The sequence below is a fragment of the Schistocerca serialis genome, chromosome 7 (genome assembly GCF_023864345.2).
Source record: "Schistocerca serialis cubense isolate TAMUIC-IGC-003099 chromosome 7, iqSchSeri2.2, whole genome shotgun sequence".
NCBI classification, from domain to species: domain Eukaryota; kingdom Metazoa; phylum Arthropoda; class Insecta; order Orthoptera; family Acrididae; genus Schistocerca; species Schistocerca serialis.
The window spans coordinates 332826644-332851910 of NC_064644.1; the positions used below are offsets into that span (position 1 = coordinate 332826644).

At 41.5% G+C, this 25267-nt stretch overlaps 1 protein-coding gene across 1 annotated transcript; it reads left to right on the forward strand.

The window, feature by feature from the left end:
- The first annotated feature begins 1461 nt into the window (after positions 1–1461).
- On the forward strand, positions 1462–25267 carry LOC126413068 (myrosinase 1-like). Its single transcript, XM_050082965.1, has 11 exons — positions 1462–1621; positions 3273–3406; positions 11538–11672; positions 11766–11888; positions 12882–13065; positions 15929–16023; positions 18326–18473; positions 22207–22355; positions 24159–24293; positions 24739–24845; positions 25153–25267. Exons 1-11 carry the CDS (start codon positions 1462–1464, stop codon positions 25265–25267), a joined length of 1485 nt encoding a protein of 494 aa, XP_049938922.1.

The following is a 25267-nucleotide window of genomic DNA, read 5'->3' on the forward strand; positions in this document are numbered from 1 at the left end:
ATGTACGATAAATGTATCCGTTAGAAGAGTGCGGCGAAATTTGAAGTTAATGAGTTATTGCAGCAGATGACCGACGCAAGTACCTTTGGTAACAGTACGACATCGCCTGCAGCGCCTCTCTAGAGCTCGTGACCCATTCGGTTGGAAAGTAGACGACTGAGAAAACATAAGATCTCTCCGCTGCATATGCACTCTCTGTGCTATACTCTTGCCGGGCTCCAGCGAATGCTGGTGAGCAGTGGCGGAGAGAGGGCGCTACGTCATTAATGTGTGACGAGATGGGAATTCGGATGGGACCGGAATTGTGTCCGGATAGCCGAGGTGGTCAAGCCGACCAGTCGCGAGAAACGGAAAATCCGGGTTCGAGTCTCAGTTCGGCACAAATTTTCACTTATCGCCACTGAAACTGTTTCAGTACCTAACTGCAACAGAGTCAGGGATTATTTCATTTCAAAATCAGATTTCTTGTGGGGTTCACAGAATTTAACGGTTATTTGCTTACAGTAAAAACGCGTGCCTACTACGTAGAACAAACATAAATATCAGACCTTCAAAACTTTCCAAAACGAAATTCTTATTTGAATTTTTATCCAGCAGAAAAGATTGACCACTCTACACTATTCTTTACCGCTGTTTACCGCAGCTGAACTACGCGGGTAGAAGCAGTCTGTGGTGGAAACGTATACACCCAGGAACCGATGAAAACGCATGAAAACTGATGATAAACTGACAGGTCAGTCACCGCAGCCTCTGCGGGGGAGCGGCTGAGAGAAAGGAGGCGTCCGCAGCTCGTAGTCGTGCGGTAGCGTTCTCGCTTCCCGCGCCCGGGTTCCCGTGTTCGATTCCCGGGGGGGTCAGGGATTTTCTCTGCCTCGTGATGACTGGGTGTTGTGTGATGTCCTTAGGTTAGTTAGGTTTAAGTAGTTCTAAGTTCTAGGGGACTGATGACCATAGACGTTAAGTCCCATAGTGCCCAGAGCCATTTGAACCATTTTTGAGAAAGGAGGCGTGTCTTTTCGACGTCTTTTATCGCGCCGTATGAGCTCAGCCACTGCCTACGCTCTGGGATATTAACGCGTTTTACCAAGAGATAAGGAAACGTAAGGCAGGTCCAGTGACTGTGCAAAACACCTCGCGGCAGATAAACTGCCGTTTGAAGTAAACACCGGGGTAAATTATTCGCTGGGCTTATCGTACACCATAATTCTCGTCACCGCAACAAAAACAGAGTTTGCTTACTTTTGGTTTACAGTTCGAGCTCATCAAACAGGCATCTCGTGCCACAAAGACGGACTACAAACAAGATGTTACGAAGGTCACACCCACGCCCAGCAAAAAATTTCTGTGATCCTTTGATCGACATTGAGTACTCAAATCTCACTGGAAGCTGTCTTACAGCTAGATTAGCCAGAGAAGTAGAATATAAAACGGCACACACACAAGCAGATCACAACGATGAAGATGAGGTCCTCCGTGTGCTTGCTCTTGCTTCTGGCAGCCGGTGTCCTGGGTCGCCCGGGAAGACCTGGAGCACGAGGACCTCCCAACAAATTCCCCAAGGACTTCATCTTCGCAGCTGCTACAGCGTCCTACCAGGTGGAGGGCGCCTGGAATGAAGGCGGTAAGAATTCTTTGTCTCCGTCATCTGAAACATTCGGCTTTACCAACGCTTAACCACCAACTTGATCTTTTTTCTTCAAAGACAGAAATAAGGTGAAAGACCATTCTCGTGTGCAACTTGTGAAGGCGGTCATACTTCTTTCAGTAAGTGAATATAGCGAAGTTGATAAACAGGGAACACACAACTATCCACCCTCTTCATCGAGAAATAAAACTAAATAAGCAACCGGAGATAATTGATGGCAGAAAGGAGAAGGAAGATATACTGACAACTGATTCTGAAAGACTGGAAACGTATTTCTTTGAAAATATTTTCGAGTATGCGATGGATTCATGGCATCGTGTTACTCGCAAACGATAGAAAGTCTTCTGGAGTAACTTTATTGGCTGCCAATGCTGCAAGGTGCGGGAGGCATTCCGATGTTTTAATGACGTGGAATTGGGTTACTGGGTCCAGGCCGTGTCATAAAGGCTACATCGAACTGCTGGACAACATAGTTTATCAGAATTCCTCGTCATGTTAACAGTGATCGTAACATTGATAAATCGTGCGGTCTGAGGCGCCTTGCCACGGCTCGCGCGGCTACCCCTGTCGCAGGTTCGAGTCCTCCCTCGGTCATGGGTGTGTGTGGTGTCGTTAGTTTAAGTTAGATTGAGTAGTGTGTAGGCCTAGGGACCGATAACCTTAGCAGTTTGGTCCCTTAGGAACTTACCACAAATTTCCAATTTTCTTTTCCATTACCAAATCCGTCATCTAAGATGCCGATTTTCATATCCATCTGTCTAAATCTTTGGCTAATTGCTGTGAGGAAGTTTCAGGAGCAATCAAACCTCGGGGCTGCTACAGAAAACTTTAACCTTTGTGAAAATCTTCAGTAGGACCTGAAACAACGTCAGAGCCGATAGTCACTTAACGTGCCAAATGCACACGAATTTTTGTGGTGTGGTTTCCTTACATACAAATTTTCCGCACTTCACAGGAATTATCGAGGCTCAAGGAAGTCACAAATGTTGTCAGAACAATGGTACCTAAGTTCTTTTCTGGTGAGCATACATTTCATCCAGCAATATTCGTCCAGCCGAGTTCATTTAGTAAACCAAATATTACTCTCATTCTAAAGATTTTATGATAGGTTTCGCTAACCCTCAGCATCCTGAGAAATATGTACGAAGGATCCATGCAGAGTGTTCTTTAATGTAAGCTGGCGGATGGAGAACAAAAATAATTACTGGTACTTATTACCTTTCCTTTGCACCGTCTTTTAATTGCTAACTAGTAGTGGCACAGGCTGCAGTCCGCTACGCACGGTACGGTGGCTTGCGGACTATGCATGTAGATGTAGATGAATTATCAAGGCTCACGGAGGTGACAAAAGTCATCAGAACAATGGTACGTAAGTTCTTTTCTGGAGAGCATATAGTTATCCACAAATACTCGTCTATCCGAGTTCATTTAGTAGATCAAATACTATTCTCATTCTAAGGTTTTATGTTAGGTTTTGCTAACCGCCAGTATCCTAAGATACATTCACGAGGAATCCATGCAGAGTGATATTTAATGGAAGTTGGTGGATGGAGGGCAAAAATAACTATCCGTACTTATTATTTTTCCTTTGTACCATCTTTTAACTGTTGATCAATCTGTGTTGCAGGCAAGGGTGAGGGCATTTTCGACCGCATGTTCCACACAATTCCCAACATAACCACTGATGGCAGCAATGGCGACGTGGCGTGTGACTCCTACCACAAGTACGAGATAGACATACAGCTCGCCAAGGATATGAACGTGAGTGTTGTTCGCAGTTGTGTTAATCTTACGACATAGTGGTGATGCTCTACAAAACTATTTTAATGCCTAGTGTGATTTTTGATTCATTATTTACTGATATACAGAACGACAGCGCAGCAGTTTCGGGATTCGTAGCAATCTGTCAACTGACGATGCTTGTAGTGCGCAGCTTGAAATGTCAACACTGATTTCAGTTCTCTAGATAAACTGAAAATTAAGAACATTATTCGCCTGATAGCTTTCGTTAAGAGTTGACTGACTAATTACATCACTTGGCAGTTGCTACGGCATGACCGACACCTGCTAAGGAACAACTGCCAATTGGTATGGTACAACCATAGACCATACGTTGTGTTGGCAGAAGAGCCAACACCGTGTTACTAGAGGAGGCCGAAATGCACGCGTTTTAGCTCACGCAGGCTGGCGTGAGGTCTGGAACATGACAAGGAATTAGAATTCAGAGAGCGGAGGTAATTAGTTTGATACTTAACTTTAATCCATTAATGATGGCCTCGTGATGACTGGGTGTTGTGTGATGTCCTTAGGTTAGTTAGGTTTAAGTAGTTCTAAGTTCTAGGGGACTGATGACCATAGGTGTTAAGTCCCATAGTGCTCAGAGCCATTAATGATGAACGTCGCTCTTGACGGTACATGATTCACAATATTATCTGTTCAGAATAGTGATTGAATATGGCGCCTTGCTAGGTCGTAGCAAATGACGTAGCTGAAGGCTATGCTAAACTGTCGTCTCGGCAATTGAGAGCGTATGTAGACAGTGAACTATCGCTAGCAAAGTCGGCTGTACAACTGGGGGGAGTGCTAGGGAGTCTCTCTAGACTAGACCTGCCGTGTGGCGGCGCTCGGTCTGCAATCACTGATAGTGGCGACACGCGGGTCCGACGTATACTAACGGACCGCGGCCGATTTAAAGGCTACCACCTAGCAAGTGTGGTGTCTGGCGGTGACACCACACCATAGATACCATATACTGCACATGACGTCATTTTACTGAAACCAACATCTAAGTCACGTGACTCGGGGCACGAAGCCAAGCATGTCATTAACCCTCTAACGGTAAGGTGAAGTTTCCTGACGTAAACGGTAAGGTGGGGTTGGCTCAGACCCCACCCTCCAAATATCGATTTTTCGGGGTAAAATAAAAAATGAATAATGGGAAAAAGTTTTATTATCAATTAAACATATATAATATTTGTTATAACACGTTTTTTTATTTTTATAGTCAATAAGTAAGAATATAAAGTACTTTGGAAAAAAATAGGAACTTGATTGCAAAAAATACCTTAATAGAAATATTCTCTATAAAATTATTGAAAACATAGTAAAAATCAATAGATTCAGTCATCAACTAGGAATTTGAGTGCTTTAGAATTTCTAAAGATAGGAACTAAATGAGAAACATCTCTTACTACTTGTAGAAAATAATTATAGTGTCAGCAGTTTCGAAATATAAAGTTCTCAATAATAAATGTCTTTGTACACATAATGTAATAGGTGGTTTCTGAACAGTTTTCTGCATCGATATTGTCGCCATTCTCTGGCTCAGCCTCCTGTCGGGGAAACTCGTTGTATATCTCCTCAGGAGTTCTAAGGAGATGATGCGCCATTTTAGTAAGATACTGGAAGAGAAAACAAAACTTAGATGTAATATAAACATCAATATGGGGTTGAATCCTCCCCACAAAAGAAACTAATAAGTGTGACGTAAACAGTAAGGTGGGGTCGGATCCAACCCGAGCACGGGTAATGTAGGTTTCGGATAGTGAGGGAAGCAGCAGGCCACTCACCAGACTGACGTGGCCTCTTCGGCGTTCTCGGGACGACTGGCTGGTAGGGTAGCTGGAACCACAGCGCTCTCAGAAACGGGAGTGGGGAGTTATAAACAAAACAGACTCGCTGGGGTCGGATCCAACCCCAACCTTACCATTAGAGGGTTAAGCATTTATAGTGCACAATTTACGACATTTTTGTTACAGATCAAATGTTGTGCTTTCTATTAGATGCAGAAGTAATTACCTTCACATATGCTCAGAGTATACAGTTGTTTTGTAGTCTACAGATTAGGCAAAGTGACGAAAATCCCAGTTGTGTAAGTGAATTACTTTAAAATACTTGCAGAAGTATTTCCATAAGTCGAAAGTTAATATTGATGTTGACCCTTGGATGTAAAACCTCGTAAACAACTAAGATTTTGAGACGACATATCGTTAACATCTAGCTCACTACATTAGTATAATCAACGTTTTTTAATATATTACGCTTCTTACCTTGACATCGTTTCGGTATCTGTACTGTGTTAAGCAAAAGTCAGGAAACATACTTGCTTATTTTGGGTAAATACCTGACATTAGGCACATAAACGAATTTCCTTTCTTACAGAAGCTTACTCAAGCATTTCCCACATATTCTTGTGGAATCGTTAAAAAACTAATGCTGCGTTCGAAATTGTTATTTTGTCTTGCACTTCTATAGAAGCGGAGAATACAGATTCAAGTGCAAAAAAAAAAGTATTCACTAAAGAACAGTGATTCTGTCTCTTGTTAGAAGAGCTTTCAATACATTTCAACTTGACTTCATGTAAAAACGATAACCACAGCATTATTATCAGGAATTTCGTAGAAACTAGGCTAACTGCGCTACTGTATGTGTAAGAGTAGTACTACAATTCGATGATTTGTCAAAATCAATGCTTGATTTCAGCTATACATGGGAGAAACTGTGACGGTCAGCTCCACTTCACACGGCGCGTAATGACAGGATTGGCTTTCTGCCCTGAGTCGCGTGGCTTAGATGTTGGTTTCAAGAGTTAACACGGCAGAGATAAGGACATGCGCGGTCTATGTTATTTATGGTCTATGGGCACAACCGGCAAATGCTGCGGAACGTCCAGCCAATAACAGTAGAAGGAAATGTAGAGGTCGGGACGTATTAACTGCAGCGAAGTCTGAGCAAGCACGCTCTATGTGCATTCGACAGTTCATGCAGCTCAGAGTCTGACGAAGGTTGTTGTGGAACCAATAAGCGCGATATTCCATGTGGTACGGCAGCACGTCTTCAAGACATCATCTAAGTGGTTACGATCGTGGACGAGAAGTTGGAATGCTAGAAGCCGGTCAAAGTGTCAAAGGCCACTGAAGATGAAGATGCTATACGAAAGTATGTTGTGGTTGCAGCCGGACCACCACACCACAAGAGGATCGATACGTTGCCCCAGTGGGAAAAATGAACAGATGTCTCACTCTTAGGCAAATCGCTGCAGACCCGGCAGCCACTACCGGTACCCGCGTCTCTGTGAATGGAAGCTTTTTAAATGCAATCGACTTCGGTCATGCCATCGTCGAGGAAGAAGTCGTTGGTACAGGGAACGTGTTGGTTGGGTCAGAAAAAGTGGTCCGGTGTGATGTTCTCCGACGAATCCTGCTTTACTATGACAAATGATTCTGGCCACTGGTAAGTGTGGAGAGAAAGGGTAACAAGTAAAACACCACAGAATGTTCATGAACGTCATAGGCACGGCCTAGGTGATATGGTGTGGGGAGGCAATATGCACAACGGCCGAACACCGCTGCATATCCTTGTGCGGTATAGTCTTACAGGACAGCTGTAAAGCATGGGGATTGTTCCAGATCATGTCCGTCTGCTTAGTGATGCAGCAGGTCCCGACTTGCTCTTTGTCGGTGACAACGCCAGCCCACACAAAACCGTCGAGGTGTCTGATGCACTGGAAAGTCAAGATATTGAACTCATGGATTGGCCTACGTACTTTCCGCATCTAAACTCTATAGCGCATGCCTGGGATGCTCTGGCAGCTATGTTTCTCAACAGACACCACCTCCCCGAACCGGGAAAGAACCGAAAACCTCTTTGAGAAGCGAATGGCACAATATTCCCCAAGGACTCCTCACTAGTTCTGTAGCCATCATGAGTAACAGGTGCAAATTGTGTATTATTGCCCAAGAACAACATATTCCTTACTGAGAGTCCGATATCGAACTTTATGTTGGCCGTGTGACCTGTGTCAAACATGAACATTATTTATGCCTGTTATCCTGCTTCCCCATGTCGTGAAGTCCGCACCAATTTTCGTTATGAATATGCCACTCCATCTCTTTCACTGTGTATCATGTATTCCATCATTGCCCGTGATTATTCCAGTCCACTTGTTCCTTAGGAATTGCCAAGCAGTATATCTGTCGTATTAAATGGAAAAACATATGACTAATTATGACGCCAGCATGATGTAACCATTAACCAAGGAAGAAAAAAAAGTCAGTTTCTGTATTATACAGGGTGATTCAAAAAGAATACCACAACTTTAAAAATGTGTATTTAATGAAAGAAACATAATATAATCTTCTGTTATACATCATTACAAAGAGTATTTAAAAAGGTTTTTTTTTTCACTCAAAAACAAGTTCAGAGATGTTCAATATGGCCCCCTCCAGACACTCGAGCAATATCAACCCGATACTCCAACTCGTTCCACACTCTCTGTAGCATATCAGGCGTAACAGTTTGGATAGCTGCTGTTATTTCTCGTTTCAAATCATCAATGGTGGCTGGGAGAGGTGGCCGAAACCCCATATCCTTAACATACCCCCATAAGAAAAAATCGTAGGGGGTAAGATCAGGGCTTCTTGGAGGCCAGTGATGAAGTGCTCTGTCACGGGCTGCCTGGCGGCCGATCCATCGCCTCGGGTAGTTGACGTTCAGGTAGTTACAGACAGATAAGTGCCAATGTGGTGGCGCTCCATCCTGCTGAAATATGAATTGTTGTGCTTCTTGTTCGAGCTGAGGGAACAGCCAATTCTCTAACATCTCCAGATACTGTAGTCCAATTACAGTAGCACCTTCGAAGAAAGGTGACGCTGACGCCTAGTCAACAGCGCCTCAAGCGAACAAATGTACAACTAAATGAAACTTTATAGCTCCCTTAATTCGCCGACAGATAGTGCTTAGCTCTGCCTTTTGTCGTTGCAGAGTTTTAAATTCCTAAAGTTGTGGTATTCTTTTTGAATCACCCTGTATAACGAGTAATACATGTAATACGTTTCGCCATCAAATTCTCTGACTACATTATCTTCCACTACGATTGCTTTGCTACGTATAATTTGATGAACGTAGCATTTCGCTCTAATACTGTTCCTAAGCTACAAGTCTGCCATTCCATGCCATACCCTTTTGTCCAGGAAGTACACTTAGGCTAGCAGAAGTGTCACAGAACCACAAGATGAGTAATCAGAGAGCAAGGGTTCAACAGCACCAATCGTCAGCTCATCTGACGGCAAAGAGTCCTCACCAGGGACAAAGATACAAGTTTAAATAAATAATAGTTCCAGAATTTTAGGAAAGTGTTGTTTTTGTCGAAAATTTTGGCGTATTCTGCCAGGCGCAAATGGAGAACTCGGTTAATTAACTTGTTATTTAAATGAATAGTTTAAAAAATGAGTTGTTCTAGAATAGCTGAACTAGACCTCACTTAATGGAGATGAAGGAATAAAAAGTTATGAAGGTATTTCTACAAAAGGTTCGATATTCTGAATCATAAAAGTATATACTTAACCGTTTAAAGATCTGTTTACAGAAATTTGTTCCATACTAACGTAACTCGCTTACATCATTTAATCATTAGTCGTCGTTTGACTCTCAGAGGAATAGAGGCAACAGTACGTTTGTAAGTAGTACTTGCCCGTCTGCGCGGCGGTCCTATAATGAAACTGGCCCGTCTGGCATATTATTTTCTTAACATTTCGGCTGTTGTGTGTCGATTCCGTTTATTTTATTTATTTATGTATTTAGATTTCTTGGCTAGTTTGTCGTCTTAGCCATCCCCACAGACATTCAAGCATTCCTTCTTAATTTCTCTATATAAACAGTGGAACCAGTTTCTCAAATAGAGCTCTATACGACTCTAATTAACATTATTATCATCATTACGATAATAATAATATTATCAATAGTAGAAATAATAATAATACTAATGCTAATAATAATGAACACAATAAAGCGTCTAAAATGAGAGCTATATGAAAATAGGCGCAAATATGTTTTTAATGTCGCAGAAGTTATATCAGCCAGCACATTGGCTATAACAATCCCCATTGCAAAAATAGGAAGAGAATCAGGTGCTTTAATTGATGACATCGTCACAGAAATAGCGACAAAGGAAGAAGAAAGCTGAAGCAAGAGGAATGGTGTAGGAAAGAAAACGAGAAATAATGAGAATTTCATAGGAAAAAGGAGGAACGAGTGGAATAATCAATGTGGGACATTGAATGTAAGATAAAATTGCACTGGTCTACAAAAAGAAGACTGCTTAGGTATGTCGAGGGCGAATCTATATTAGTAATAACAAAATGAAATTAAGTTACCATATCATCAATCTGAGGATTGGTTTGAACACTACAACGCTTCACTAGACGTGATGGTATGCCGTTACCTTCCTCCGATCTTCGAAATTACTTACACAGCCAGATAATAGATGTAAAAACTTAAATTTCGTTTTGACTGCAGTATGGTTTTGAATCATAAGTAGGCTACTGTCCAGCTCCACATGCCTCTCCAAACGGCATCCTCTGACGTAATTGGCAGAGGAAGACACGGCGGTCAGTCGGACTCCATTCGGACGTCTACGGACAGAACGAGAAATAGAAATAGAAATAGAAAGGGAACGACTTAGAGCCTATTTTAGGAAAGTTGACAGATGTGAAAATTACCGAACTATCAGTTTAATAAGTCACGGCTGCGAAATACTAACGCGAATTCTTTACAGACGAATGGAAAAACTAGTAGCAGCCGACCTCGGGGAAGATCAGTTTGGATTCCGTAGAAATATTGGAACACGTAAGGCAATACTAACCTTACGACTTATCTTAGAAGAAAGATTAAGGAAAGGCAAACCTACGTTTCTAGCATTTGTAGACTTGGAGAAAGCTTTTGACATTGTTGACTTGAATACTCTCTTTCATATTTTGTATGTGGCAAGGGTAAAATACAGGGAGCGAAAGGCTATTTACGATTTGTACAGAAACCAGATGGCAGTTATAAGAGTCGAAGGACATGAAAGGGAAGCTGTGGTGGGGAAGGGGGTGAGACGGGGTTGTAGGCTCTCCCCGATGTTATTCAATCTGTATATAGAGCAAGTGAAGGAAACAAAAGAAAAAATCGGAGTAGGCATTAAAATCCATGGAGAAGAAATAAAAACTTTGAGGTTCGCCGATGACATTGTAATTCTGTGAGAGACAGCAAAGCACTTGGAAGAGCAGTTGAACGGAATGGATAATGTCTTGAAAGTAGGATATAAGATGAACATCAACAAAAGCAAAACTAGGATAATGGAATGTGGTCGAATTAAATCGGGTGATGCTGAGGGAATTAGATTAGAAAATGAGACACTTAAAGTAGGAAAGGAGTTTTGCTATTTGGGGAGCAAAATAACTGATGATGGTCGAAGTAGAGAGGATATAAAATGTAGACTGGCAATGGCAAGGAAAGCGTTTCTTAAGAAGAGAAATTTGTTTACATAAAGTATAGATTTAAGGGTCAGGAAGTCGTTTCTGAAAGTATTTGTATGGAGTGTAGCCATGTATCGAAGTGAAACATGGACGATAAATAGTTTAGACAAGAAGAGAATAGAAGCTTTCGGAATGTGGTGCTACAGAAGAATACTGAAGATTAGATGGGTAGATCACTAACTAATGAGGAGGTATTGAATAGGATTGGGGAGAAGAGAAGTTTGTGGCGCAACTTGACTAGAAGAAGAGATCGGGTGGTAGGACATATTCTGAGGCATCAAGGGATCACCAATTTAGTATTGGAGGGCAGCGTGGAGGGTAAAAATCGTAGAGGGAGACCAAGAGATGAATACACTAAGCAGATTCAGTAGGATGTAGGTTGCAGTAGGTACTGGGAGATGAAGAAGCTTACACAGGATAGATTAGCATGGAGAGCTGCATCAAACCAGTCTGAGGACTGAAGATCACAACAACAGTAGGATACAAGCAGGTGTTTGGGTTCTGCAAAAGTAACCCTACCGCTGAAGTTCGATAATGATGTGTAGGGACAACGACAAACGTGAACCGACTCTGAGAGCGTTATTTTTGTGCCGCAGGTGGACGCATACCGCTTTTCCATATCGTGGCCCAGAGTCCTCCCCACTGGAGACGTCAACAACATCAACCAGGAGGGAATCGATTACTACAACAAGGTCATCAACGGCTTGATCGCCAACGGCATCATTCCAGTGGTAAGAGCAACCTCAGTGATCCGGTTTCTGTACCTTGACATTAGATCAAAACCAAAAGTGACGTCACACGATGCCGTATATATTTTTTTGCAGGTAACGATGTTCCACTGGGACCTGCCACAGACACTGCAGGACATCGGGGGGTGGCCCAACCCTAGGCTGGCAGACTACTTTGTTGAGTACGCCAGAGTGCTCTACGACAACTACGGCGACAGGGTAAGCGACGAAAGAATGTTCTGGTGTTACAAAACCGACGTACAACTATACATGTATCTTATTATTCAATATTACGTTGGAATTAACAACTGCAATATAGGGCAAAAGACATTTCCATCAACAGTTAGTCGCTCCAGACTAAAAATATGTAGCTTAATAGAAACGACGCTGTCTTGATACAGAGAAACTAGTAGCAAAGCAACGAGAGTTCTATTCTGATAAAATAGATGTACTGAAACTTGCAACCGCGATAGTAGGTGAGAACACTGTCTTATCATGAGTTAACGAATAAATGTACCTCTGACTGCAAAAATGATCTTCTGGTTCGTTTATCGTGTCGTGATCGATTTCAGAGCTAGCTGCAATGCTCCCAGATGAAGCTGTTCACATCAACAAAATTTTAATGCAGTAAAACATTGGGCCACTGTTTTTACTTCTGACTGTCCTTAGAAAACAATTCATGTGTTCGGGGAACAGTCACTGTTGCTTCTTCATTTAATGGTTCTAGCGTTTTCCTTATGCCACCCGGAATTAAGATCACAGTGACGAGGTGACTTCATCAGACCTAAACTAACTCGAAAAGCAACGCTAAATATTCTATACACACCACTAGGTGCATGCTACAGACAGGTGCCCACAGTGATGCTATCGGCTGGAATGTCACATACTACAACGCTGCTTATTACTGTATACTGGCCCGCCACCCGCCCTCTCACGTGCACACTACTGAAATAGTGTGGTGCCTGGCTTTCTGGTTTCGTCGTCTAGTCGTATCTGATCTTCGTCCCATCTGCAGATGGCCTCATCTCATAGTTTACACTCACTAGCGTGTCTTTTGTGGCGTTACTCAACCACTTGTTGCTTGTAGGTATCAGACATTTATTGGTCTACCACACAATTAGCATCAGGTGAGATCCAATGAATTATAATAAACAAACATAGAATGTGATCTATAATCATGTTTAATGAACGAACCACATGTTGTGCGTGCAGGTGAAGTGGTGGCAAACATTCAACGAGCCGGCCAGTTTCGTGGGCGGCTACTCTGGAGGCTTCACGATGGCCCCGGGCATCAACTCGTCAGGCGTGGGAGACTACATGGCGGCCTACACCGTGCTCATGGCACACGCCGGCGCCTACCGCCTCTACGACGAGAAGTACCGAGAGACCCAGAAAGGTAAAAGGTGGCTCTGTTGACGAGGAGAGAGGCAAATGTGAGCTTGTGTATTCGAACTTGATTATCCGTATTAAGGGAACCGATAAATGAAGTCCTGAATCATTTTGAGGAGTTTATTAGAACCTTTCTCATTTCACGCAAGCCATATAGCGACGGACCTCGACAGGTGAGGCCTATAAGTTTTTTCGGGTAGATCTCCCATTTACGTACGCACCTCATTGTATAACGCATACTGGAGAGTACATTTGCCAGTCCCTATTCTACTCCATTTACAAATGTGGCGAGTGGAAAATGACTTTCTGTGTGCACCCACATCTTCCTCTCACGATCGCTGTGCAAGACAAAATAGCATTATTGCACAATCAACTTCGATAACCAGTGTTACAGAATATAGTACTGTTAAAGAGGAATAGTAAGCTTATCTCCCAGTAAACAATTGAATCTCATGCCAGTACTCCATTCCAATTTTGAAATTTTTTTGCATTCCCTCTTTCTTTTTAAAGGAAACCCAACAGTGCTTTCCTGAATTTGATCTTCTGCAGAACATAATCTAATAATCGCTGGTGTTAGGAGACAATCTAGCTCAAGCTATAAGACAAAATCCACCGAGTTTAGATGTTAACACGATGCTGAAAGCAACTAACGTTCGAATTGCAGATCACGTAAAGGGTCGTGTAGGTCTGTTAAAAGTGTAATTTGTAATCTTAGATATTCGTTCTAATTCTGTACATTCTGCCGAACTCAGTATTTGTAGAATAAAGACGCCAATTTTAACATTAATTACTGTTGATTAGTTCGAATTTTGTACATTCTACCGAACTCAGTATTTGTAGAATAAAGCCGCACTTTTTAACATTATTCACTTCTGCAGTGCAAAATCATTGTGCCACGGATCGTTGCAAGTCGTTAACCCAAAAACGATGGTTTTCAGAAAATCATTAAGTGGTTCTCTGCAAATGGGCTCTCATTAAACTTTGACAAAACACAGTATATACAGTTCCACACAGTAAATGGAATGACCCCATTAATAAATACAGACATCGATCAGAAATCGGTAGCTAAGGTAGAATATTCAAAATTTTTAGGTGTATGCATTGATGAGGGGTTGAATTGGAAAAAACACACTGAGGATCTGCTGAAACGTTTGAGTTCAGTGACTTATGTTATTAGGTTCATTGCAAATTTTGGCGATATACATCTGAGTAAATTAGCTTACCACGCCTATTTTCATTCTCTGCTTTCGTATGGCATAATATTCTGAGGTAACTCATCATCGAGTAAAAGAGTGTTCATTGCACAAAAGCGTGTATAAGAATAATTGCTGGAGCTCATCCAAGATCATCCTGCAGACACTTATTTAAAGAGCTAGAAATCTTCACTGTAGCCTCACAATATATATATTCACTTATGAAATTTGTTATTAACAATCCGAACGAATTCAAAAGTAATAGCAGTGTACATGGCTACAACACTAGGAGAAAGGATGATCTTCACTACTCAAGGTTAAATCTAACCTTGGCTCAGAAGGGGGTAAATTATGCTGCCACAAAAGTCTTTGGTCACTTATCTAATAGCATCAAAAGTCTGACAGATAGACATATAGCATTTAAAAGGAAATTAAAAGAATTTCTTAATGGCAACTCCTTCTACTCATTAGATGAGTCTTTGGATATAGTAAGTGGGTAATTTCCCAACCTCCACAGAAAAGATATTGAGTGTCATGTAATATTTTGTCTAATGTAATATCTTGTATAGACACATTTTATTAACCTGACACGTTCCACACCATTACGAAGTGTCGTATTCATGATCTATGGGACAAGTACTAATCTAATCTAATCTAATCTTCTGTTTATACATTCGTTCTGATGTCACTAAAGTGTGGCGTGCTAATAATCATAGACATTAACATTAATATCCGAAATGTAGCGGTGGTAAAGAAATAGAAGAAAAGTAAAAGGTAAAAGAAAAATACGTAGTTAGAAGGGGCTGGGAATTATTACCATTTCCGTTATTAAAATTAGTATTCCTGAAGATTAGTTGCTCTGATTTAATAGTAGAATACCATAATAAGGAACAGAAAAAAATTGCCTCCATAAGCGTAATTTACAATTACCTATTACATAATCACATTGGCATTATCCCATTAGATTTTCCAAACACAACGACTCGTAATTATTTCCCTTAAAAACTTAGGGATTTTCCTTTCACATGACACACCATCTCAGTACAAAATCCTGTTCTCAGCGCCACACTGTTCAACTAGGTAACAATTCAATAAGATATACTTGAGTATACCTGATGACTGAATATGCAAGTTCTGTACGAAAAATCGAGTTAACTAATAAGCTAGACACAGCACAGAGATTTCACATGACATTTGATTCGCCCCAACGGAATTCACAAATTTTTTATCCCCAAAATTCGTGTAACTGAGAATCGATGTGACACTATGGGTCTGATGATGATGATAACTAGTGATTTAGGCCGCTAAAAGGCCATCAGCTCCCAACTTTAGGCCTCAACACCACATACTACTATTTAATTTTGCCCATGGTAAATAACTTCAGCGAACTTTAACTTGAAAATGCTCTTCACATTTTCGAGAAGTTTCTGAATAACTTTCAAATCATCTACGACTCCTTCTGAAGAAGTTAGGATTATGATATCCATTTGCATTAGTTATGTATATTTCATTCATAACAGTTTCCTATCTTTCGAAACTGTCATGCATGGTACCAATTCTTTCTGTTTACATCGTTCTACTTAAACTTTATCCAACTGTTAGTGTCTAGTGTATTATTTCTCTTAGCTATCGTACAGAATGTACCAGTATGACTGGCATGTACCTCTCTTTTCGCAGGAAAGGTCGGTATCACAATTAACAACATGTGGTACGAACCTGCCACCGATTCTGCAGCAGACATTGAGGCAGCAGAACGCAAGATGCAGTTCTACGTAAGTACCAGGAATTCTTATAAACTTTCTTCCCAACAGCACTGCAGCGCTGTATTACAATAAGGATGTTTACTTTGCTTCAGACGGAGGAAGAAGGCTCTTACTAACACGATACTTTAATATCAACTCATCCCAGGTTAATACAACTTAAATCTGTAGAACTGTTTCTTAAGCCTTTCTTTCATTACGAGACAATGCGCTAAGGACTGTTCTTGTGTCTTATATCTCTAATAATAACAAGACAAAATTTTATCATCAGGATTAGTCAACATATACTATTAAAGATGGAATGTAACACACTGAATGACTTTATTAGCGTTGTTTACAGTCTTTATATGCATGAATTAACATGCATAACAAAGCTACACTCTTACGGTGTACCGTGCCACGAAGGAGATAGGTAGATGTCAGTTGCATGTACAGACACACAAATAATTACAATTTCAGACAAATTGGATGATTTATTCAAGACCAAGAGCTTCACAAATTGAAAATGTTTTTCTGTACACATACATCACATTTACCGATTTCCATTCCATTTAGATAATACCTTCCTGTACGTCGTTTCTTTCCTAGAGTGTAAATATGTCTTTTGATCGCTTATGTGAGCCATTGTATCAGTATAATACAGATAGGTTCTACAAATACATAGAACATTTTGCGATTTTTTGCCTCCATTTAAAAAATGACATCGATCTTTTCAGAACATAATTGGTTATTTCGACACAATACAAGGGTTTCGTGTAACATAATTCAGCTACTTACCGATATTGCCCCTTCTCACTATTTCATATAACCGGAATATTAGTGATTTCAGGTTCGTAAAATAGCTAATTTCTGCTGGGATGATCCGAAAATTGAACAAAAAGAATAGGAATATTGCGGTTTATCACCCCGTCGACGAAAGGTAATTTATGACACAGCACAAGCTCGGGAAGGGAATGTATTGGGTACGAAATCTGAATCGTCGTCTTCACTGGATCCAGCCCTCTATTTGCCTCAGTCAGTTTAGTTAAAAAGGAAAAAACATCAATGTGGATGAAAAATATAGTTTGTGTGTATAAAATGTAGCACCTAAATGGAAATTTGAACTACAGTACTGCCGAACGCAAATAAAGTTTCTCAACTATTGCACCACTACCATCACCACAGTGTTTCTCAATGTAATTTACAGTTTTAGAAATTTATAAAGACAAGTGCTTTTATGAATTAAGCGAATGTTTGCTACAGAGGCTACAAACCGGAAGTAGATATGGTTAAAATAACAACAAAGCACAATTCACATGGTGTCACAATGTTGTGCATTAAATATGGCGCAAATGTTGCCAACAACGAATGTAGACCTCAGCTATGCTATAAATCAGTCTGTTACCACAACCTTCATTTATTATCTATGCCATAAACTTCACAGTGGTTCGCAGAGTATAGATGTAGATTTAGATTTTTGGACATCTGTTAGCTTCGCCTACTAACAAATAAATTGTCTCTTTCAAGCCTGACCTAAGTATCTAGCTACCCCGCAGATCAGCGTTCACCAAAACGATATGCTCCTCTGTACGTCAGGTCCAGACCGCACTTTAGAGAAGTCACACACAACATAAAACATCTATGTCACAAGGTGTCTGAAGATCAGGGGCGAAATAAAAGTCTGTACAGTTATGGAGGACTGAAACAGCATACCACCTCCAACAGGATCTATGCTTAGTGGGACACCGTGGTATTCAAAACAATCTTCAGATTAATAACTATCTTACGTTTTACTTACTACAGTGAATGTCCCACTCGGAACCTATTCCATAGCCAGAGTTTGTCTGCAACTCGATCACTGAGAATTCTGGAAGAGTCCAGCAGCACAGAAACTGTCGCAAGTAATTCCAATTGGTAAGTTCTGCTGGCGAGCAGCTTGCTAGAAGGGATCTAATATAAGTGACCAGAGATCTTCTGATGTTGCCTTAATTTGGAGCATGTCACAATTGGACACGCTGATGTTGTCAAGCATAGCCCATGGTGTGGTAGACATGTGTCATTGCCAGGACACTCTGTCCTTCGGTAGGTTAATACTCACAAGCGCTTGAGAAATTTCCTAGGCTCCAAATCTATAGCGCTACCTGGCACTTAATTATCCTCAGTACTTCTTCCAAGAATAAAAAGAAATACCATATATTTTGCCAAAATTATTTTTCACACTATATATAGATGCAACCATTTAATTATGCAGATTAAGACAGTATATGTGGAGGAAATACTAGCGTAACATACTGCACTTTGAAAACTGCCTTCAGCTAATGAATTTATGTTCCAGTCTGGCCTGTACAATCACCCGATTTTCACGGCCGAGGGAGACTGGCCTGAGGTGGTGAAGCAGAGGATTGCGGCAAACAGTAAGGCTGCGGGCTACCCCAGGTCTCGACTCGTGGAGCTCACACCACGAGAGGTGGAATACATCAGGGGTGAGTAAACAATACCCATCACAGCATCTACTGTTAGCCTGGCCTGATGGGCTTGTACCAGCTTGAATACCATCCATTATACTGAACTATTCGTAAGAGGTTCAAGGGTTCCAGATGACCACTACTTGAAAGCTTCCATAGACATATATAAAAGTTGGTTTTCAGTGATGAAGCCGCATTTCATATATCTGGAAAGGTGAATTTTCGAAATATACATTTATTTGGCACAGAAAATCCATAAAAAATTGTAGAACACTTTCATGATTCACTTAAAGTTAACTTCTTTCGTGCCATGTCCTCTTTAAAAGCTTTAAGGACCATTTTTCTTTACAGAGAAGATTGTGACAGGTTTTGTGTACCTGATCATGCTGCGGCTGTGGCTTATTCCGCACGATTACAGCAAGACAGTGGAGATTTCATTTCGCAACATAATGGTGTTCCGCTATACTTTTTCAGACGTTCGTGGTTACCTCAGCATCCAACTACTTCAGCGTTGGTTTGGACGTAATCCCCATCACAATGCTCCTCTTCTTTAGTGGTCCCTATAACCACCTGCCTTATGTATACGTCATTTCTTATTGTGGGGTTATGTAAAAGATAGTCTCTGCCTCTACCATCACTAAATCTGAATAAGTGACAAGGAAGGATCCTTAGTGCAGTCACTGATATTGACCATGACATGTTGAGAAGCATATGGTAAGATTTTGCATAAAGTATTGATTTTTGCCACATAGCGAGTAATGCTTATACTGAGCACCTGTAACGTAAATTCAAAACTTGGGAGACATGCTCTAGCCACTGATTTGTGTCTGTTTTCTGGGAGCCTTGCAGTTTCCGTGCAGTGTTCTTGTGAAACCCCAGAGATACTTATGATTAATGATGTTCGAACGCCACGCACAAATCACTTTCCCACAAGTAGGAGACGTAGGGACCAAGCTACGTACACTCAAGGAATACTTCATCGTTTTTATTCCTTGTTCTTTTCCATCAAACAGGAAAGTCTCTCATAATGGAACAGTACATTGTCTCGAAAAGAGAAGTTAGGGAGCAGTCTTACCCAAACCAAAATTTCTATCTTGATGTTGCTCTCGTGCATTTCGGAAATATTGTAAAATTTTTCTGCAATTTGGTTAGAGTATTCCAGTGTTTCAGGTTATTTTACTGGGCCAGATTTTTCTCAAATATAAATGTTGTGAATAAGGAATTGCGTATACTAGCTTACCATCATGACCATCATGTTATGCTTGCCAAAATATCAAACTGGGAATTAGGCCACAATACAGAGAAAAGTATAGTTTTGGACGACATGAAGCGATAGTAATATCTTTGGCTTCGCTGTTAATGAGTCACTACTGGATTCAGTTATGTCATACAAATATCAGAAAATGAAAACTTAGAGAGGCATGAAGTGACTAATCATGTAGGTACACTTTGTGTAACTTGAGGTGCATACTTTGATTCATTGATATTGCTGATCTTCTTTGACCTATCACTTTCAGAATGCCTTAACATCAAGTACATACAAAGAAGCGTGGAGTGAACAGGCACAGCTTAATTTTACGTGTGTGCGAATAAAACAGAAACGATGAAAAATATCAGCTTACAGAGTCTCACAGCAAAACGGCTAATTTCTCGTGGAGTTACCAGGGCACAATCAAGAAACAGGCATCAAGCTTTGAAATAACATTCTCATAGATTCGATGCGTATAAAAACCAGACATACACTGAAGTGCCAAAGAAACTAGTGGAAGCATGCGTGTTCAAATAAAGAGAGACGTAAACAGGCACAATACGGGGCTGCGGTTGGCAACTCCTGTATAAGACAACATGTGTCTGGCTCAGTTAGATCGATTACTGCTGCTACAATGGCAGGTTATCAAGATGTGTGTTTGAACGTGATGTTACACTCGGCGCACGAGCGATGGGCACAGCATCTCCGAGGTAGCGATTAAGTGGGGATTTTCCCGCGCGACCATTTCATGAATGTACCGTGAATATCAGGAATCCGGGAAATATCAAATCTCCGACATCATTGGGGCCGGAAAAAGATCATGCAAGAACGCGATCAACGACGACTTTTAACAGAATCGTTCAGAGTGATAGAAATGCAACCCTCCCGCAAACTGATGCAGATTTCAGTTGTGGGCCATCAACGAAACATCATCGACACGGGCTATCGGAGCCGAAAGCCCACTCGCGTACCCTTGATGACGGCACGACACAAAACTTTACGCCTCGCCTGAGCCCGTCAACACTGACTCTGGGCTGTTGATGACTGGAAACATGTTGCCTGGTCGGACTAGTCTCGTTTCAAATTGTATCGAGCGGGTGGGCGTGTACGGGCATGGAGCCAAACTCTTGAATCCATGGATCCTGCACGTCAGCAGGGGACTGTTCAAGCTGGTAGAGGCTCTGTAATGGTGTAGGGCTTATGCAGTTGGAATGATATGGGGCCCCTGATATGTCTGACAGGCGACACGTACGTAGGCACACTGTCTGATCACCTGCATCCATTCATGTCCATTGCGCATTCCGACGGACTTGGGCAATTTCAGCAGGACAATGAGACACCCCACACGTCATAAAATTGCTACAGAGTGGCTCCAGGAACACTCTTCTGAGTTTAAACACTTCCGCTGACCACAGAACTCACCTGACGTCAACATTATTGAGTATATGCCTTGCAACGTGTTGTTCAGAAGAGATCTCCACTCCCTCATCCTCTTACGGATTTATGGACAGGCCTGCAGGATTCATGATGTCATTTCCCTCCAGCTCTAATTCAGACATTAGTCCAGACCATGGCACGTCGTGCTGTGGCACTTCTGCGTGTTCGCAGGAGCCATACACGATATTAAGCAGGTATATCTGTTTGTTTGACTCTTCAGTGTATAAGACGTGGAAGAATAGTGTGCAAGCAATCACTCTCCCAAAGCTCTATCCGAGCGTGAAACGAAAAGAAACTTTTGTTTATTGCAGCAAAGAAACTGCCGTTCCTGTGCGCTGTACAGCTATTATCACAGTGTAGACGCTCATAACATGTTCTCTAGGAGTACCAGTCCAATACTACGGATTATCTTCATGAACTGATAGCTAGTTTGTCATACTTGTAGTAGTTATGGGTCGCTTTTAACATCTTACCCCACAAGACTCAAATGCGTACCTTTATCCGGTATAACAACTAGAAATAAACGACTCCATTTCAAAGATATACATATCACCATGTATATGTCAATATTCCAGAATTACACCATTCTACCACTCTGATTCCATTTAGATATCATAGAATATCCTTTTGTTTTGTTTTCATTATTTCGCAATTTTGCTATGAAGCCGTTTTCAAATGTTTATAAACCTACAGCCCATAAAAATGGATTTTTAAATTAGACAATGGTAAAAACGAAGATGTACAAACACACTGAGCTACATATGGTGACATTTGAAATTAGCTTCGCAATAGAAACTGCACAGGAATGAAAATAAGATAAAAAGATATTTTAATAGATTTAATGTGCACCCAGTGTAGTGAACTTACCTTTCAGACTTTTTTGGTGCCAGTGAATCTTGACACAACTCAGTATTTTGCGTTTTCTATCGTTGAGAGAAAAATCTGTTAGCTTGTGCAACTTATAAAGTATTGACTGCGGTCTGTTTGTTGCACAGGTAAACAAAGAAACTTCTGTATTTGTACAAATGTTGTATCAGGTATTAAGTACGGACCGCACTGTTCCAGGCACGTCTGACTTCTACGGACTGAACCACTACACGGCCTACCCAGTCTCAGACGGCTCCAGCGGCTACGACCCCTCCATGGACTACGACGCGGGCGTTGTTCTCGGGGAATACACGGACGCACCGCAGGCGGCTTCCAGCTGGCTCAGGGTTCGTGGCATCGCTGTTCAGAGAGTCACTCATATCTATCTGTCTTGGACACTGTGCCTCTGCTCTGTGATACATTTGCTGAAACTGAACGAGAGACTTGGAGGAGACTATACCCGAAGTCCTCGGCTATTTCTCGCATACAGAGTTTTCAAAACTAGACTGACAAACTTTGGAGGCAAGTTCCTTACACCAATGCGAGAGACAAGTTCATATGAACATATGTCCGAAAATCTTTGCTTTCGAGTTGACGTTGAGTGACTTCCCAGGTATAACCTAACACCCTCACGTAGCTATGCATCCATTTGACTCGTTGCATTCTAGATAGCGTTGCCTTGCCGGCGATACTTGTTTGCATTCGTTATTTTCCTGTCCTCAACGCGTCCATTGTGTATAATTACGACAGGTAGCGCTTTGTCTAAGAGGGCTCCGTTCACACATGGCAGATTATTCATTTCGTGACCAGGCACACATGATTTTTATGCACAGCCACACGAACTGTAATGGAACGAGGCTGCAAGGCTCTATCAGACGGCGTTTCCCGACCGAAGACAACCGATTCATCCAGTTTTTGGAGCTATGTATCACCGCGTTGCCGTGATCGGATCCGTAGCACCACAAACTATTGATCGTAAAAGACCACGTGTTGCTTGTACGCCTGACAAGGAAAAGCACGTCCTACGGGCTATCAAAGAAGAGCCAGCCATCAGCGCAAGATATGTGGCCCTGGAATGTGGTACATCTCCAACTTCAACAAGGGGGATACTTCACGAGCAAGTCATGTATCTTTACGATTTTCAAGGTGTGCAGCCCTTACGCCTACTGATCACCCACAGGGGAAACTTCTCCCAATGGTTTATGGCACGAACTGCCCACCCGTTGTTTGTCTCCGAATTCTTTACTTGTCTCTTAAGTTCTGTTTACAGAAGAAGCAACGTATCGAAGAGGTGAAATAACAAATTTCCACAACCAACACACATAGGTCAATAGCTTTCCTCATGCTACATAATAGGCTAGACATCAACACAGGTGTAATATGTGGGCTGGAATACGTTCTCCCAGCATGTCATACAGGTGCTGTCTACAGGGACTTTATTCATTTATTATGAGTTTGTGTGTTAATGAGCTCCAATCACCTAAATTGTTAACTTTCATTAATAACTCGAAAACGAAGGATTTTTGGAAATATGTTTACGTGGACATTTTTTCTTTTATTGGTGTAAAGAACCTAGCTGCAAAGTTTGTAAAAGTATTTTGAAACTCCCTGTATAGTCCAGTTTCTGTACTTCGTACAGTTTGTATGTCCTACTGCTCCCTCTAGTACCATGGAAGCTACTCCTTGACATCTTAGCACATTTGCTATCCTTCTGTCCTTTCTTCTACTCAGTGTTCTCCACATATTCCATTACTCGCGTGTATCCCACAGCTCATGATTCACTTCCGTACTACGTCGTACTCCACATATAGATAATCAAAAATTTCTTCCCCAACCTGAGGCTTATATTGCATACCAGTGGACTCCTCTTAGCGGAGAATTCCCTCTTTTCCTGTGATAGCTGACTTCTTGCCTCGTCCGACATCCGTTATGTGTCTTACAAGATAGCACAATGTCTTCCCCTCCTCTACCAAATGGCCACATTTTTTATGTTAAGGGTATCGCAAGTCACATTTCTGCTGCCTGCAGTATTGTATAGCAGTTTCACATACTAGGCGATAAAAGACGAAGGGAACCACCTATACATTTCTACGTTGTCCTTCGTGCCAGCACACTCGGTAAGCTGTCTAATTGCTGCATTATTCTTGCAGAGCACTCCTTGGGCCTTCCGCAAGCTGTTCAACTGGCTCGCCCAGCGGTACCCTGGCTATCCGATCTTCGTCATGGAGAACGGCTGGTCGGACACTGGAGAACTCGACGACCAGGGCCGAATAGACTACTACAAGGTGAGTATTCTGTCCAGCTCATCTGACGCAATGGACATTGTCAGAAATTTCTCCTGTGTCTCTTGAGTAAGATGCCATTTGGAGAAATAGAAGAGCCAAACTCAGATCAAAGGTTTGGAAAATAGATGAAAAACATTGCTGTTGCATAGCACGTACGGAAACACTGTGGGCGCGTCAAGCTCACAAATGTTAGTCAGGAGAAATAAAAAACAACCACACACACAAAATTGTTGTGTAATCAGTGAACACTTGAAGCTGAGTTCTCTATAAGTCAGATACACTAAGACATTGAAAACGTTGTACGACACCATTTCATCACTGTTAATATGACGGACACACAGTGTTGCATTTGTTCTACCTGTAAACGCGGTTCCGTCATATTTACCACTAATTACATTTCGTAGCTTCTATTTATGAAAATAAAGTTTTCTTTCTCTGCTAACAGGAATACTTGGCTGCTATGCTGGAGGCTATTAACAAGGACGGTGTCGACATCATCGGCTACACAGCCTGGAGTCTCCTGGATAACTTTGAGTGGGGCACAGGATTCACGTAAGTAACTCTAGACAAATGTTTTGTTGCCCACAAACGTTCTGGTCAGTACTTCATAGTATGAAGGTCTCACAGTATCTAACTTAGATGGCATAGAAAATTTATACAGCCAGTAGTAGATATGCAGTCCAAATATCTTGTATACGACCCTTACATGCACTACTGCTAACTTGATAACTAAAAAGATTCTGCAATCACAGCCATAGAAATGTCTTCAGTTCATAAGCAGCTTGCTTAAATTCTGTACCTTATTTACATTGTACTTTACTTACAGATTGGTTAAATATTATACTTTACTATTTTTCAGCACCAGATTTGGACTTCACTATGTAGATTTCAACGATCCAGACCGCAAAAGGACGCCCAAGGCATCTAGCAGGTTTCTTGGACAGATCTTCAAAACGAAAACCCTTCCAGCTTAG

Bases quoted from the DNA above. Each gene is read 5' to 3' on its own strand.
- LOC126413068 (XM_050082965.1), top strand. From the start codon at position 1,462: ATGAGGTCCTCCGTGTGCTTGCTCTTGCTTCTGGCAGCCGGTGTCCTG. The intron at 1,622-3,272 runs GTAAGAATTCTT...TCTGTGTTGCAG, and splicing joins GGGCGCCTGGAATGAAGGCG to GCAAGGGTGAGGGCATTTTC. The intron at 11,673-11,765 runs GTAAGAGCAACC...ATTTTTTTGCAG, and splicing joins CCAACGGCATCATTCCAGTG to GTAACGATGTTCCACTGGGA.